Source organism: Melospiza melodia, chromosome 12 (assembly GCF_035770615.1).
Source record: "Melospiza melodia melodia isolate bMelMel2 chromosome 12, bMelMel2.pri, whole genome shotgun sequence".
NCBI lineage: Eukaryota > Metazoa > Chordata > Aves > Passeriformes > Passerellidae > Melospiza > Melospiza melodia.
Genome location: NC_086205.1, coordinates 16,364,615 through 16,381,195, shown reverse-complemented (window position 1 = coordinate 16,381,195; position 16,581 = coordinate 16,364,615). Strand labels below are relative to the sequence as shown.

The window sequence follows — 16,581 nt, the reverse complement described above, 5'->3', positions numbered from 1 at the left end:
GGGAGGAGAGCCTTTTCCCCAGTGAGTTCATTCATGGGCATGGGGGAAGGAGCCCAGGACACTCCTGCCACATATATGGTGTGTTCTGTTATCAGGCTAAGCCACAATCAGCTCCCCATGCCTCTCTTGCACATGCACATTACACAGATGCACACACAGAGTGTGAAACAAGCTGGGCTGGGCTGGAGGTGGTTAATGTTAATGAGCCATGGGCTGGAGATGGTTAGTGAGCTGTGCACGTCCCTGACACAGACCTGTGCAGCCAGCCAGGCTCACTGAGGCAGCATTTATTCAAGGAACAGCATGCTCAGCCTGAAGCTCACTCATTCATAGCACAGGCAGCTCCCAGCTCCCTCCAAACCAACCCTGGCTATGGTGGTGATGATCTTTAAAAATCCAGCTTGTTTATTTGCATTACTCACATGGGACAGATGTGGGATAAGCTATGTGGGCCACCACACTCAACTGCCCAGCAGATACACATCAGCTACTTTTTACACATGATAAGTGCAGGAAACCTCCTGTTGCACAGGACTTCAGTTGTGCCACAGAAAAACAGCCAAGCGTATCTGATATCTGCAGCTTTATTCTTGTATAAAAGGTTAAAGGCAAAGCTAGAAAAATGAAACTATTGCTACACATTCACTGAACACTTCTAGGACAACATAGGGCAGTAAAGCTTTTATTGCTCAGAAGAACCAACAGAAGGCTTTAAAGCTTATCTAGCACTCAATTTTTGTTTGTAAGTAACCCAATTTAAAGCAGCTTTTCAGTCTTTAAAGCCCTCTCACCTTTCTGGAATGCTTCAAAAGGAAGATGACCTGAGGACAGTGTCTGCTCTCCAGAGGGACCAGACCAACTCTCTGCATGAGGTGCAGAAATGGGCCACCAAGGAATGACAAATGAAACCCAACTGCCCACTGGGCACCCCTGCTGACCATCAGACAAGGCAAAGCTGCACAGCACCCAGGGAGCTGGGCCCTGCCCAGTGCAAAAGCAGCGGTCTCTGATGGTCCCTAGGCAGTTCCCATGCCCCAGCAGCTGAGGCACAGATGGGCACCAGATGGGCACCATGGACTTGGCCAAGCAGAGTCAGGAGCTGAGCCCTGGATACAGTGGCTGTGGAGGTCCTGTTCCAACAACTGAACTGCCCTTCCTCTTGGAGGGTGAGGCTACAGGCAGTGGGATATTGAATGCTCTTGGGATCCCTAGATTCCCCTGGGTTATGCTGGATCAGAGCTGGTCACCCTTCCTGAGGGACTGTTAGTGCAGCCACTATGGCCCTGCTGCAGTCAGAGCTGCCCCTGGGGACAGTGGGTGCCTCAGTCTTCAGGGATGGGGGTGTTGCAGTTGCCATGGTAAATTCTGACCTGCCCCTCACACCGGAAGTACTGGTCAAACACATCACTGTATCCATGGTCCCTCCACCACGTGCACAGCTGCCGGTTCCACGTGCAGTCAAGCACATGGAAAAGCTCTGGATGCTCCATCCCCACCATAGTGAAGAAATCCTGGTCCCCAAGGTGGCCCTTGAAGTGATACTTCTCTGTCAGCTTCTGCACCATGGTGGGCTCCAGCAGCTGGTTGTAGAGCTTGGATTGCCTCATGGCTTCCAGGTTCAGGAGCAGGACACCACTGTTGAAGCCTGGCAGCCCATCAGGAGGGGGCTCCCCCACTTTGGTTTGGGGGTTCTCACGGCGATACTGCCAGAAGGTGTGCCTGGAAAGAGAGGAAGAACAGGCACAGGGATGTCAGGGAGGGCAGCCTGAAGAGCAGCCACCTCAAGTCTGGGCAGGTCTGGATCACAGCAAGGATCTACCACCCACCCAAGGGATCTCACCATGCTTGTCTTCTGTCTGGAGACACCCAGCCTCTCAGAACAGCCAGTGCTTCACAGGCCTCCTTTCTCTCCATCCCCCTGCACAGGATATTGACCAGACTTCAAACCACACTGCTTTACCATCTCCCAAAGCCTCTTTTGTTTGTACCAGCATCATTCTAGTGAGTCAAGTGGACACAGGATCGTGTGACTGCTCACACGGCTGTGCAGAGAGACAAAACCACATCCCCAGTGCCTTGGGTGAACCACCACAAGTGTCCTAATTTCAATTACCTAAGCAAGCAGCCCAGAAATTTCTTTGGCTCCTTCCTCAGTCCTGTGTCAGAGAACATGCCTCACCATCCTGGCTACTTGCAGTAATTGAATTAATCCCATGCTATTCCCCAAGCAGCTGGATCTGCCCTCCAAAACTGCTCCCATTCAGTCTGAAAGTCTTCCCTCAAACAGCATCCTCTGCTGCAAAGCTGAGCACCTGACAGCAGTCTGAGCCTGTTGTGTCAGAGGAGGGCAGCAGGAACCCATGACCCCACCACTGTCTCACAGCTCAGGGCTGCCAGCACTGCCCTCTCCTTCCAGCCCTCACACTTCACATGAAGTTACAGAAGGAACTTTTACACCTTGCTGTGAAAATGTCAAGGAGAAAAATTGTTAGAAAGAATAAGGCAAGCCTGCCCCTGGATCCTCTTCAAACCTGTCAGACACCACCCAAGTCTCCATGCAGCTCAAGGCAACAAGAACTGGGTAGCTTTAACACCCAAATGTTTAAAGTGGTCCCATGCTTGGAAGCTGGACTCCCTCAGATGTAAGAACATGCAGGGACATTTGCCCCTGGGACAGCTCCAGAGGCAATGCTCTCCACTGCTAACATTTAAATTTAAATTTTTCTTCTAAGAAGCCATGTTGAGCTCCCACAGGCTCTTGCTCAGGCATCAGACTATCAAATCCATCCTTCTGGCCTGTGATCTGGGTCGCAGCACAGTGAGACTGGCCAAGGTGACAGTCAGGATAACACCATTACCAGCAGAATTATTCCAGCAGAAATGGTATCTATTTTTTTTTTCCCTATTTTTTTTCTCAGCAGAAATGTGGATCTGTTAATGATGTCAACTGTGAATATCTTTTTTATTTCCTGATCTGGAGAACCACAAGCATCAAGCAGCATCACTTCCTTAAAACTTTCCATTAAAGCACAGATATTTCCCACTTCATTAAAGGTCTTTACACCACTCCCTTCCACCTGATTCAGAACAGAAAGGGTTTTTCCCAGTGCCACTTTTCCATGGAAGGAGGGCTCAGTCTTGAAGCAGTCCTAGGGAAGGGGAGTGGAGGACAGGCTGCCTCATCAGACCTCATGGGTAGCAGTGCTCATTGGATCTATAGCGTGGGGAAAGGATAAAGGGCTCTGCCTCTGCAAAGAGCAGTTGTGTCTTGAGGACAGGCAAAGACAACTCATGGATGGGTTGCTCCTTAGAAAAGGGAGGCAAAACACTCTCCATGCAGCATCACAGGGAAGCTCAACCTGCGAAGCCCAGCCATGCACCAATCAGCCTTCTGAAGTGTTCAGATCCAGGGAGTGGCTCAAGCCCACCTCTGCATCCTCTGCTCTCTGCTTCTCCCAGGCAGTGCCAAGAAAGCCATCCCCCTGCCCAGACCATTATGTTGGAAGCTGACAGGAGGGAGAGTGTGAGCAGTGCCACAGAGGGGAGCACATTTCCAGCTCCACAGCAGTGAAGCTGATTCCTTTCACATTCTTACCTCCAAACACATGCTGCTCAAGCTAAGGGATAAGATTACAGCCACTGCAAGCAGCCAGGACAAAAAAATTGCACCCAGGCCCTTGGTATTGCCAGGCCATGGTGGGGCTAAAGCACATCTGTATAACATGACTCAGTTTTTCAGCAGTGCTGCTCTCCAGATGACTTGTGGATGGCTGATAATGTGCCCTTTTCTACAGGAAGAGGAGATAGCCTGACAAGCAGCAATTGTTCAGCCCTTCCTCCCAGCACTGGCTGTGACAGGGCTGTCCTCCCCCATCCATGTGCAGGGTGTGGGGCTGGCAGGGAGGGCAGGGCCATCCGCAGGGAGCGATGCTGAGGTGGCATCCAGGATGTGATGAGCTGCAGGTGGCTCTGCAGTGCCCATGGTTTGGGATCCTGCTCACAGCTGAGCACAACAGCCTTGCCACTGCTGAGCTCAGGCCAACCAAGGGAAAGGTATCCTGGCAGGGCCACTGGCAGCAGCTGTTTAGACAGGATTTTTCTTGGCTTTTGTCTTTCAAGCAGGTTTTGGTCTCTGTCCTGCCAGGACAGAGAAGAGCATGGCTGAAAGGCACTTCCACCCAGTTAGAAGTGGAAGGAGTGACGATTATAAGAGCATTGTTTTCTTCAGAGGAGATGGGGCTGGAAAAGAACAACAATCAGCCAAACACCTGACACAGCCTGTACCCACTCCACTCTGTCCTGCCTCACATTCCCCCTTGGCACTCATCTCAAATTTTGGCAAAACATAGAGGCAAAACTCCAGGGGCTGGAAGAGCTTGCTGCCAGGATGTGCCGTCGAGATAATCATCAAGGAACTGAACCCCAGCCGGAGGCAATGGAAATGTCTCCCTGACCCAAGCCCCTGGAGTGGCCGGGACCTCCCTGGGAACAGGCAGCTCAGGCAGGGCAGTGTGCCCTCCTCTCTGTGCCCCCAGCAGCAAAAGCCTGGGCAGGAAGGCAGCCCCACCAGGATGCAATGGAGCAGGAAGCTGTTAGCCAGGAGAAAGGGAGGAGAAAGGAAGAGGAGGCATTTGGGGCTTTTGTTAACTGCTCTAACCCATCTAGATGGGAGGGGACAGAGGTGACCTGTGGCCCCAGACCCCGTGCCATGGTGCAGGGGAGCCGTGCGGGGCCTGCCACAAGCGCCCGCCTGCAGCCCCAGCAGGCTTTGCTTTGAGGAGCTGTTTATAAACAGAGGCGGCGTGTGCTAGGAAACATCTGGAGAAGAGCATTTCCAAGCATTCAAACGGCAGGCCCAGGCAGCCCAGATAAAAAACGCTGCTTCCAGCAGGACTTCCCTTGCTGGCCCAGCACAGGGCGCCGCGGCCGCGCCTCCCCTGCCTCGCAGCCCGGCGGTCACGAGCCCCAGCTCACAAAGCTGCCATCACACCCTTCCAAACACCTTCACTGGGGACAGCTGCCAGGCCAGGAGGGACCACTCCAACACCAGCTGTACTCTGTAGGGCCTTCTCCACAGCAAGGGACAAACAAGCGGGGGAGAAACTTTGTTCAAATCTGTGAACTTCCACTCATTTACTTCAGCTCTGGGTTGAGACAACTTAATGGGATAAGATGGAAACCTCTGGTAAAGCAGCTGGGTGCCTGAGCTGGCAGGAAAGGCAAGATGCAGGGGTTACTGCCAGCTGGGAGACCAGCAGCAAGCTCAAAGCACTTGCCCCACAAGCAGTAGACTGGGCTTGTGTGCCTGTCCCCATCTGATGTTCAAGAGGCTACAACCCTGCCACACCAGCTGTGCAGCTGCCACTTGGCTTGCTGCTGAGGATGTGCACCTTCCCCATGAATCCACATCTCCAGGAATGCCTCTCCCCACAGGCATATGGGGAATCAAGGAACCAAGTCAAAATGACATGAAGTGAAATGAGATGCCAGGCCAAACCCAGGGTGCCTGTGGTTAGAAGATGCTCCTGGAAGGTTGCAGGGTGCAGTCAGTGTGCACTGCATGAGCCTATGCAGCTGCATGACCTCTCCCTCACCAAAGGGAAAACAAACCAACAGTCATGGAATAAAGCCACAAAAATAGGGAATTTGCAAGAGTCTGGATGTAATAAGCATCCCAGAAAGAGTCAGCTTCTTGTGGAGCTCACTGATTTGCTCCTACCTCTCGCCAAGCGCTGCCAGAGTTTGGGCAGCTGTCGGGGAAAGCAGGATGGGCAGCAGCAGCAGGCCAGCACCTTGAGGATGCCCTTTGTCAGCAAGCCTCTCTCACAGGGGTCAGGGGACCTTGAGCCCCATCCTTGAGCCAGGCATGAGGCTCCTGGAGCAGAAGGGAAGCACGTGCTGCCAGCCATCCCTCTCTGAGCCACTCCGACAGCAGCCCTGCCAGCCCAAACGCCAACTAAAACAAGCGCACGCTCTCGTACCTCCAAATATGCTGTTCAGTTCCTGAGCCAGAACACGGATGGCTGCCGGCGTTATCCCCAGCTGCAGGCACTTACCCAGCTGGCAAACACTACTGCTGCTGTGCAATGAGCAGTGAGGCACAAGTGCACCTTGCTCCCTGCTCTGTGTGCTGCCAGGACTCCCCCAGGGTGGCAGGAGGACACAGCACCTGGCTGTGGTCCCACCAAGCAATCCCTGGCTGAGCTGCCCACCTGGTGGTGCCTGGGACCTGCGGGGCCCCACAGGGCTGCTCAAAGAGGCAGATGGGAAGGGAACCCCCATGTGAAGTATGCAGTGTCCTGATGGGGACAGGGGATGTGCTTGAAATGGGAGAGAGCAAAGGGGAGAACCCTGATAGCAGCTTCTGTCCTGCCTGGAGGGGAGGGTGTGGGCAGTGGGGAGGGGAGAGTGATGGGAATGATGGCATGGTCCATTCAGGGGGTGATGGTGGCTTTCCCACTTCATCCTTAGCACAAAGTAAGAGCACAGCCAAGAAACCTCCCTGCACCCTTCTCCTCTTGGCTAATACTCACTGGGGCCAGCAGCTGTCAGATCCTTACCATCACTGTGTTCAGCTGAGATTACCCTGCAGGAAAAGGCCAGCTCCCCTTCCTCCCTCTCCTCCCACCTCCAGAAGACATTGCAGCAATGAAGCAATGGAGGTGAGCCCTTCCAAGTTTTTGCCACACAAAGGGAGGCAACCACCCGGGGCAGCATCCAACCCAGCTCCCTCCTCCTGCCCTGGCAGCTGGACCTCGGCCTGGTGAGCTCAGCGGCTTCACAACAAAGCAGCCCTTGTTGCTAATTGCTTATTTTCCATATGCAATTGCTAAACCCCTTAAAGAGCCAGGGCAGCAGGTTCAGTACCAGCCCATGCCACAGCACCTGAGCTGAGGCTGAACAGCTTGTGCAATCCAGGAAATCCCAGCTCCACGCTTCTCAGGAGCATCATGTACCCAGTGATGTGCAGTGGCATCACCAACACAGCAATACCCCTTGCCCTGCAGGGGAAAATGTCAACCTGGGGCAAAAAAATGCCAATTTCCATCCTGGGGCAAAACAATGCCAATTTCCATCCTGGGACAAAGGGCAGGATGTGCTGGTGTGCACAGCAGGACCACCTTACCCTTCTCTGATGGGTTCAGGGTAAAGGTCCAGCTCAGGCAAGACCTCCAGCCACCCCATGGAAAATACTGATGAAGCAACAGACTGAGCTCTTCAATGAGGACATCAGTAATTCCTTAATAAAAGTCTCACGTAATGCACAAATTATGTCTGTACAGTGCTTGTCCCTACCACAGCCCAGCCAACATGCCAAACTTTTAAAAGGCCTGTATTTAGAGCAGCAAATTGATTCTCACTGATGACATTTCTGTATGGACTTAGTCCAAAAGTGGGAACTCTTAAATAGATGACAAATGACAACTTGTGAACACAACTTGTGAACAAAACCTTTCTTTAGGACAGATTTTCAAGGGTGACCCTTCCTCGCCATCAAACATTTGTACACCCCATGCCAGTGCTAAAATCATCCTCCAAATACAGGTGGGACCATAAATCCCTGTCTGGGTCACAGCAGTTTCCTTCCATCTATAGAGCAAACAGCACTGGTGGCAGTGCAGAGCAATGACCTGTGCGTGTCAGACCATCTTCTATCAGTACCAGTACAGGAAGGGGGGCAACCCATCCACAGGGACACTGTAGAGCACTGTGGCCCTAATTATTGCTAAAAGAGCAGATTTCTATTAAAAACTGTGAATAAATTCTGCTCTGGCAGTGTTCTCTTGTGTGCCTTGGAAGCACAGGCTGCTTTCTCTGGGACACCCTTGCCTGCCAATGGAACTCTCGGGAACAGGGGAGATGCTTCACAGAAGCTCTCCCTTCACAGAAGCTCACCTGCTGCTTAATATAATTACTATTTGTGCTAATCAATGCACAGTTGTGTTTGTCAGATTTCATCCAATTTATACATTGTTTTTAAATGGCATTTCAAGTTTGAATCATAGTGGGAATAAATTGGACAGATCTCATATATTAATGATATTCACAGCTGTAAACAACACAACCCTTTACCTTGTTGGATAATTTTTTAAATCAGAGGTAAAACTGAATTCCTCAAATTAATTCTTCTTCCAGTTCCTTGCAGGTTCTGTTTGTTCTGTAATTTTGGCTGCTTCTTGTCAGCCACTGCCAAACCAATTCCTAGAACCGTTTTCCCCATGCATCGAACAGCAGCACTTGTTACAAATCAAGTCAAAGTCTTGAAATGGTTTAAAATCCAAAGTGCACGGGGTTTGGGGCTTGCAGGACTGTGGGCAGGCAGCACTGACATCACAATGGCACAAATGGCAGGCATAAATTCTCCTGCCTTTACTCCTGAGGGGCCTGGGGAACAGAACCTTTTGTGGAAGCCAGCTCCCTGCTTCCTCAGGGCAAAAGCCCTTGGGAAAAAGTGAAGTCTCCAAGTCAGGGCCACCTGCCTGCATGAAAAGTCCACAAAACCAGGAAAACTCAGACAGGAGGACCTGCCTGCTGGAGATGGTTATCTCCAGTTCTGGAAAGCTCCATTGCAGGCAGCAGCCCACCTGCAGTGTTACATCTTACAACCACCACTGCTGCCTCCGCCAGGGAAAATCCAGCTGCTCCTTGCTCGCAGCTGTCAGCCGTACTTTGGGGTTTTTTTAGATCCCAAGAGAAGGTACAGAATGTACCGTCTCAGCCCAGACTCTCTGACAGCCTGGTCTGGTTATGGATTTAGCATTAGCCTGCTTCCAGCCCAGGATAACTCCTTTCCTCTTCCAAACATCTGACAAAGTGACTTAGCGCCGGTGCCGCTGAGCTCCCACAAACACCCAGCACTGCAAGCGCCGCGGCCGGAGCTGCAGCCCTGCTTCCACCCACTAATGGGCTTCTCTGGCTTATTTCAGCAGCTCTCAAACAAACAAAACACATGTCACTGAGCACACAGCACACTTACAGCAGCTCCCACATGATCACAAGCAGAGACAAAGCCTTTCCTTTCTACAAAATAATGTCCTGTTTGAGTTCTTCCCAGGTTTTAGGCAGGGGCAAAGGCGAATGGCCTTGCAGCCACACAGGGACCCAAGTGTCGGCCCTTTGTAGTCTGTAGCTGCCCCTTTGATGTAGATATCCTTTCCTACTGGACAAACTTATCATTTCCAACACTGTGGATTCCCAAGATGCCTCAAGCTTTAATTAGCTTCTTGACACAGGGCACAGTAGTAAAGATCTCACCAAATAGCAGAAGTGGAAGCAGCAGCCACCCTTCCAGCCCCAGCTGTGTGCATTCCTGGACCTGTGAAGCTCTGGGATTTCTCCTGAGGCCCACCTTCACAGCAGGTATCTTCCTTCTACCTGGAAGGGGTAAAAGCACTCATCTGAGGATCTGTGGGTTAAGTCCTCCCTGTTGCCAGCAGACCATTCCTCCCAAGGAGACCTCCAAAGGGAGCATGATGAGGGCAGTTCTGAGGGCCTCAGGTGGTGCTGGCACACTGTGGGCACCCAGAGGCCACTGCCACTGGCAGTGCCAGCAGCAGCAGTGCTTAGGCAGAGAAGAGGCTGGGATGGGAATGGGAGCAGGGAGCACGGCCTGGCACACGGGGTCAGGCTGAGGCTGCTGAGGGCAGCTGTGCAATCAGTACCACTGCTCTGCTTCCTCTCACGTGCCACCAGTGTGACCCGACCGGTCTAGAACCAGGAAACACAGGAAGAATGGGGCTTAAGCTCTGCCTTCGGTAATCTGAGAACTTTCAGGACATTTTGGGGAGTGCCACAGTATTTCCTCACCCTGATCCTCTCAACCACAGGGCTGTTTTGAAATGAGGAATCCTATCCCTTTGGCACCTGGCAGCACTGAGTTCATGCGTCTGGGAACAGGTGCTGAGCCAAGCCAGGCTGGCAGGGAGGAACAGGTAGGTCTGGGCTGCACTGGTGTGAGGATGCCATTGTCATGCCCTGATGGAGACCCTGCTATGCCCCAGGTGCAGCCCCAGTGCTCACACCTGCCAGCAGGCTAAGGTGCAGCAGGCCATGCTTCCATCACCAGCCATGGCACAGCTGCACTGCTGAGAGCATGGCTGAGCTGCTCTGCAGGGTCAGGCATGTACCCACACACCCCCAAGGACAGTGCCCTGCTGCCCATCTGGTCGCTCCCATGCAGGCTGCATCTGCAAAGTTTCTCTGCAGGTTTCTTAGCAGTGCTCAAGAGCACCAGAGAGCCTGGACGTCTCAATTTGACCAAGATGTGGCACGGAAGGCTCAGTGCAACATAAATACTTATACAGACCATTATCACTCACTCTATGTAGCCTGGTGAGCAGGACTGGCCAGCACAAATGAGCAGCTGAAATGCTGCAGGGGACAACAGGACTTTTAATTAAGGTTATGACTCTGAAGAAGCACCTCCTTGCATGGAAAGCCTTCTGGATGATGCAAACTTTAGATGCAGAGTCTAATCTTTACATCAAAATCACTTCTACTGAAGCCACAGCTCCTGATCTTGGCCACAATGTGAACCCTCTGCAGGCAGACACGTGAGCAGGCATAAGCCAGCCTGGGAAGAGGCTCTTCAGCAGGCCTATATTCAAACAGCAGCCTGGCAGGACAAATCCAGTGCTGCCATAGAAAGCTCAGAGGCATCTGGGAGCCTACTGCACAGTACCAGTGTCCTCAACAACCTCACCACAGTGGCACCTTCTTGTGGGATGAAGTTCTGCCTGCAGCCCCGTCCACAGAGGTGTTCACTGTAGCCCATGTCCCACACTGGATCCAACAGCCACAGGAAGGACAACATGCCTGACCCACGGACAGGGTGCCTCTTTTCCCTGCTGCGGCTGGAGAGACGGAAACCTGATGTGATGCCGGTGGCCTCGGACCTCAGATCACTTCCTGCACATGACATGGGCTCCTGCCACCTCCCCCTCTGCATCCAGGACTCCCTGCCAGACACTGCAGAGCAATCCATGTCCAGCTTCAGCAGGAGCTACTGCTCTCCACAGGCCACTCCAGTTCACCCTGAGTGGCCCCAAAGGACACCAGACACAGACTGGAACAGTTAAATCCCAGCACTGGCCTAGCAGGAGGGCCGGGAGATCCTGTTGCTCAGAGAAATGTGTTTGTCCAAGACAAACAGTGGCCGGGCATTGTTTCAGCATGAGTCAAGCGAGTGGAAACACTCCCGTGCCATCCTGTTTTGCTGTCTGGAGGTTTCCCCTACCTTCAGGATATGCAGACAGGCTCCGGGATGTTTCCGATTCGCTGTTCTCTTACTCCTCCATTTCCTGGAATGTCTGTCTGTGCCCAGCACTGCTCATTGCACCAGTGCAGCAGCCTGAGCCTTCTGCAGCCCCAACCTGTGCCTACAAAGTGCAGCCCACAGCCAGGCAGCCAATGGGCAGCTGATAGAAAGAGATGGTGGATTGATCTCCATCCATCTTTCCCATTGCTACACAGCAGGAAAGGTGGCACCCAGACCCTTTGTGGCCACTGCCTTACCCTGCCCCAGGGAACCGAGTCCACAGCTCCACGAGCAAGCTCAGGACAGCTCTGCTAATTCACCCCAAGTCCTCTGATGCTTTGGGGCAATGCTAGTGCTGCAGAGAGCTGTGTGAAATGGTGAAGAAAACATAAGTGGCAACACAGAGACCCCACAATCACCCTGTAATCCTCCTCCCTCCCCAGAACCCTTTCCCCAGCTGAGGCTTCCAGCCTGCACACATGGCAAACAATGCGGCTGGAGCTGACACCTGTTGTTTCACACCTACAATATGTTTTTTATCTTTCTAAAAGTACAAAAATAGTAAAGAATTTTTATTTTATGAAGACATCCATGCTTTGTCAGCTCATGTTTGTGTCTGGAAACCCTTTTAGCAGTGAGGTGTGAGCCCCACAGGGTGCAGGGCTTGGCAGGAGGGCAGGCTGGAGTTTGCACAGCTCGCCCCACAACGGGTGATCTGGCGACAAGAAGGATCAAGAACTTGTTTTCACATGAAGATCAAAACAACACAAGAAGAAAAGCACAACATAGCCCAAAGTGACCCAGAATGTCAAAACTGCAACAACAGAAAGTTCAGCCCAAAAATGCAGCCTGTGAGGGCTATTATTGCTCGGCATGTTTGTCCCCACCACGGGCGGCAGGAGGGGGAGAACACAGCTATGGCTTGGGTCAGGTATTCAGTGCTCAGCCCATGATCCCCTGCCATGCTGAAAGGCTCTCCAGTGGAGCCCCTCAAACCTTAATTCAGTCCTTTCCAGGCACACCCAATCCCACAAACCACATCCAGGCAGCAGATCACCATCCCCACTCCCTAGTTATGCATTGAAATAATGAAAAACCCTGCAGAGACAAAAACAAAGTGATTCCACCCTGCACTAATTGCAGACAAACAAGTTCTTGATTTACCCTGTTCCAGCACCACTAACGACAGGGATCAGCCCTGCTGGGCCCACCGAGGCCACAGCCTCACAGCCTGCAGCCACTCTTGGCTGGGGCTCTTCCCTCCATCCCCTTTTAAGCTCTAACAATTGCATATGATTAACTGGGGCTGGATTTACCATTCTGGGCACCAAAGTCCTGTCAGGACACCCAAAGCCGATACAGGAGCCCTCTACTCTCCAAGCATGGTGTCATCCTGTGGAGACAAGACCTCAGCATCGGTGTTCCTCTAGTGCCAGCTCTTCCTGCCAAGAGTATACAAATCAGGAGAGAGGCAACACCTATGCCACAGACAGAGAGATGTCTTTTTCCAGCTCAGAAATAGTGGTGACTTCTGTAGTTCAAGCAATCACACTCTGTCATATGGTTTAGGCTTCCAGGAAGCAATTGGTAGTGACTTACAACCATCAATCCCCTGTTGATGAACTTCTGTCTCTACCCTCTTCTCATCTGGATGCACAAGCAGCAAGAAAGGCCGGTCCAGATCTTTGCAGCTCAGCCTGTGCCCAAGAGTGCTGCTGGTCATGTTCTAAGAGGCTCAGCAGGGAAGTAGGATTCCAGCAGGGAAGGAAAAGACATACAGACCTCTTAGGGTTTTTTATCTTTCTCCAAGAACTTTTCCATTAGGATTAGCAAATCTAGCCAAGCCATCTCAGATGCTCAAACTCAGCTCGACTGAGATTCAATAAGGCATCTTGGGATAATTACCTGATCTACCCTGGATTAAAAGAAAACCTGAGGTCCATCCTTAGAACAATGGCTAAACGAAACCAATTTCTCTAAGCACATGGAAACATCCCTGTGTCCCTGAATCCCACCAGTGGAGTGATTTGCATTATTTCCTATGAGTGGGAAGGACTGAGCCACCTCTTTGTGAGTGGTTTCCAGCACAGTTGGCAGTGGCTGTGGACCAAGGGTCTGAAGAGCAAGGGACCATGAGGCCACCTTCATGCTTGCAAGCCCAGGTGAGCAAGAGCTGCCCATTCAGCCTTCCCTGGGGGAAGCAGAGAGTGCACTCCAGGGACCCAGAACCTCACTGCCGCCCAAACTCAATCCCTACTCTCTGCAATACTCTCAGCCAAAACTTCAGCGCGCCAACACGCAAACAATTACAGCACCTCAGCAGGCATGGCTGGGCAAACATGATGTACATGATGTACTCTAGATGTACTGGAGTCCAGGCATGGATTTGGCACTGATGATCAAGAATTTGCCTCTGAAAGTCTTGTGATGGTGTGTGAGAACAAGCAAACAAACCACAGCAACACTGTATGGTTTGCTCATATCAATTTACAAGTTTCAGATTAAGGCCCCCTGCAGGGATGGTGGACTGGTCTCCACCATCTCCATCCATCTCCACAAACCACTGCTCTCTGGGGTTTTTTCCAAAGAGCAACCTGAGTAGAAGAGAAGCCACCAGCCACCTGCTGCCCACTCCCTGCTTCCCCCAGGGAGGGGGCTGTACCTGTACACTGGCTGCATTTCTCTGGCAATCCCAATGACTGCTCCCTCTGGGAAGTTGTCAAACTCATCAAACAGCTCTCGGATGTTGGTCTTGTACTTCAGGTCCAAGTCTACCTGGATGATCCGTGTTATTTCTGAAAGCACAAAGAGGAAAAGTCAGCAATGTAAGACAAAAGTGTAACCTGTGATTACCACCAGCTACTGGAGGAGCTGAACCCAATGAGGATTTGGTGCAGTCTACTCCATGGGCAACTCACATCTAACACAATCCAGCTGCAACCTCTGCATGAAGCAAACAAACTTCAACCATCACGAATCATTTACCACTGTGTGTTTACTTCAGAAATCATTTCTGGTGACCCCCTGCCTCTATCCACTCCCTCCTTCCTTCCAGAAGACTGGTTTTCCATATAACTGATAAAAGCAAGAGGTAGCTTCAACCTAGCCTCTCTCCGTTTCTGGAAGTGCTTCTGTAGTGCCAGCCCTGCAAAATTCCATGTTTACTTTCAGCTACCAACTCCAGGAGTGTTTCCCACCTCCATCCCAGACAGCATCCATCCTGGCCCAACATATCAAAGCAATTCCCATCATGGACAGCATCAGTTCACCACATGACACTTCCAGTGTCACTTGCACCAACCCATTAGCTCCCAGCAGCTTGCCATGGGCTTCCCTGAGGAAGAGGCCACAGAGGTGACAGCCCTGTGCCTGCACAGAACTGCTGGTGATCTGCAATCTGCAGCAGCCTGGAACACTGTTACTGCTGGTGGTACCCTCTCAGAGGCAAGGGGGGTTCTAAAGACATGGAAACATCTTCCACTTGCAGTGAAACATCAAGAGCAAGGAAAGGCTGGAGGACATCATTCTCAAGGCTGGGCCTAAAGTACTTAACAGGGTCAGGCCCCTGCTCAAATTTGTCCCAGTCTCCTCTGCAGCACGAGAAAGACTGAAAGATGGAGATGCTGCTTGTGCAGGAGATGTGCCTTGACAAGACTGCTCATCCCAGGTGGATCTGGGGATGCTGCATGGATTGCAGCAGGCCAAGTGCAATGCAGCAAGTGTAGACACTACAAGAGATCAAGCCATTAGATGGGATCATCCAGCAACAAGCAAAGCCATGGTCATCTTCTGGCCAGGCCAGCTCAGCTCAGCCCTTCTCAGGGACGGTGAGTGGAGCCATCCCCAGGGTATTATGTAATGCCCCCTCTACTTATATGTGTTATAAAAGCCAAGAGCAAATTGGCCAGGTTGCTTAGCACTCAGCAGTAATTGGATTGTAAGGCTGTGTCAGTCTTTTGGTCCCACTCATCATGCACAGGTGCCCTTACAGCTCCCTGCAGGCTAGACCTGCCTGTCACCACCACTTCCAGAGCAATTAGCAAAGCAAGCCTTCATCCTTCCTCCTGCCCAGTACCTGCAAACAGGAGGACAAGCCCTGCCTGCCCTCAGCTTCTGCTGTGCCTATGGGCAGGGCTTCCCACCAGCCTGGTGTTGCTGGGGCAGTGCACCCATGGTTCCTGATACCTTCACCTTGTTGTGCTTGGGACAGGCTGCTGGCTACTCCTGGCTACTGAGAGCAGGAGGCAATGGCTCTGTTTTCAGCCCCCAAAGCCACCAAGGGACTAGAGACCCAGAGGCACTGAGAGCAGCCAGGCACCAGCAATTATCCCCCAGCACAGGAGTGCAGCTTTGCATTTTCAAAAGTGTTCATTGCTTGGTGTTTGTGTTTCAAGCAGATGCTGGGCTGCACAGCAGCTCTGAATTTTTTGCAGATCTTGCACTAATCTAGGACTCTTGGCAATTGGTCATCCCTACCACATTGTCCTCATTTGAGAGCAAAAAGGCCCTGTGAGGTTAAGCAAGAAATATACTGCTTACACTGCAAAGCACCCAAGCAGAAACATAAATCAAGGAGAAACAGTATCTGAGCTACAACTCGGGCTGTATCTCAATTTATTTTTTTAACATCCATCATGCTCTATCTGCTAAAGCGAAAGGCCATGCTCCCTTCAGCTGTCAGTATGGCAATCCTCAGGCCTACCTAGTGTTTACCATCACCATAATCCTCTGTTTGCAGAGATTTAAACCCCAGGCACAGTAAATCACCACAGGCTAAAGCAGGTCTTGACCTGAAAGCAATTTCCCCCAGCCTTCCGAACTGCCTCAAAAATGGCCAATGCAACTGAAGCATATGAATCAGCAGAGCAGAGGATTTCTGCAGTGAGGAACAAGACAAGTATCCCACATGCACCCAACCTCCCCAGTGGCTCAAACCTCAGCGGGGCAAACCCCCAAATCCAAAACATTACCACACTTGAGAATACCCAGACTGGTCACAAAACTCCAGGACAAGAAGACCTTGGACTTACAGCACAATCTCAGCTACAGAGAAATGTGGGGAGCCTGAGCCCTACAAGAGACTGGGAAGAGGGGATGGGATTCCCAAGGGCATCCCAGCACCACTCCCCCTGGTGCACAGCAGCCTCATCAGGTTTCAATTAAATCAACTGTGAGCCACGTCATCCGATTGTTCTGTAAAATTACAGCTGAACACAACTGCAGTTTATCACAGTGGAGAACGAAAGCTGAGCTTGGAGGAAGCTCCAATCCCAACCCTGCCTGCCCCAGCACCTCAGTGGGTGAAAGCTCTGGAGGGTCCCTGT

General features: G+C 51.7%; 1 protein-coding gene across 3 annotated transcripts in view; it reads right to left on the bottom strand.

Annotated features, from left to right (window-relative positions):
* Positions 1-568: 568 nt before the first annotated feature.
* The window catches only part of XXYLT1 (xyloside xylosyltransferase 1), a 32,465-nt gene continuing 16,452 nt past the window's right edge, over positions 569-16,581 (bottom strand). For all 3 annotated transcript variants that reach the window (XM_063166986.1, XM_063166987.1, XM_063166988.1), the window contains exons 3-4: positions 13,920-14,052; positions 569-1,719 (exon numbers count right to left, since the gene is read on the bottom strand). In XM_063166986.1, coding sequence (XP_063023056.1) covers positions 1,323-1,719; positions 13,920-14,052 — 530 coding nt within the window. In that variant the 3' untranslated portion in view covers positions 569-1,322. The remainder of the gene's footprint in view (positions 1,720-13,919; positions 14,053-16,581) is intronic.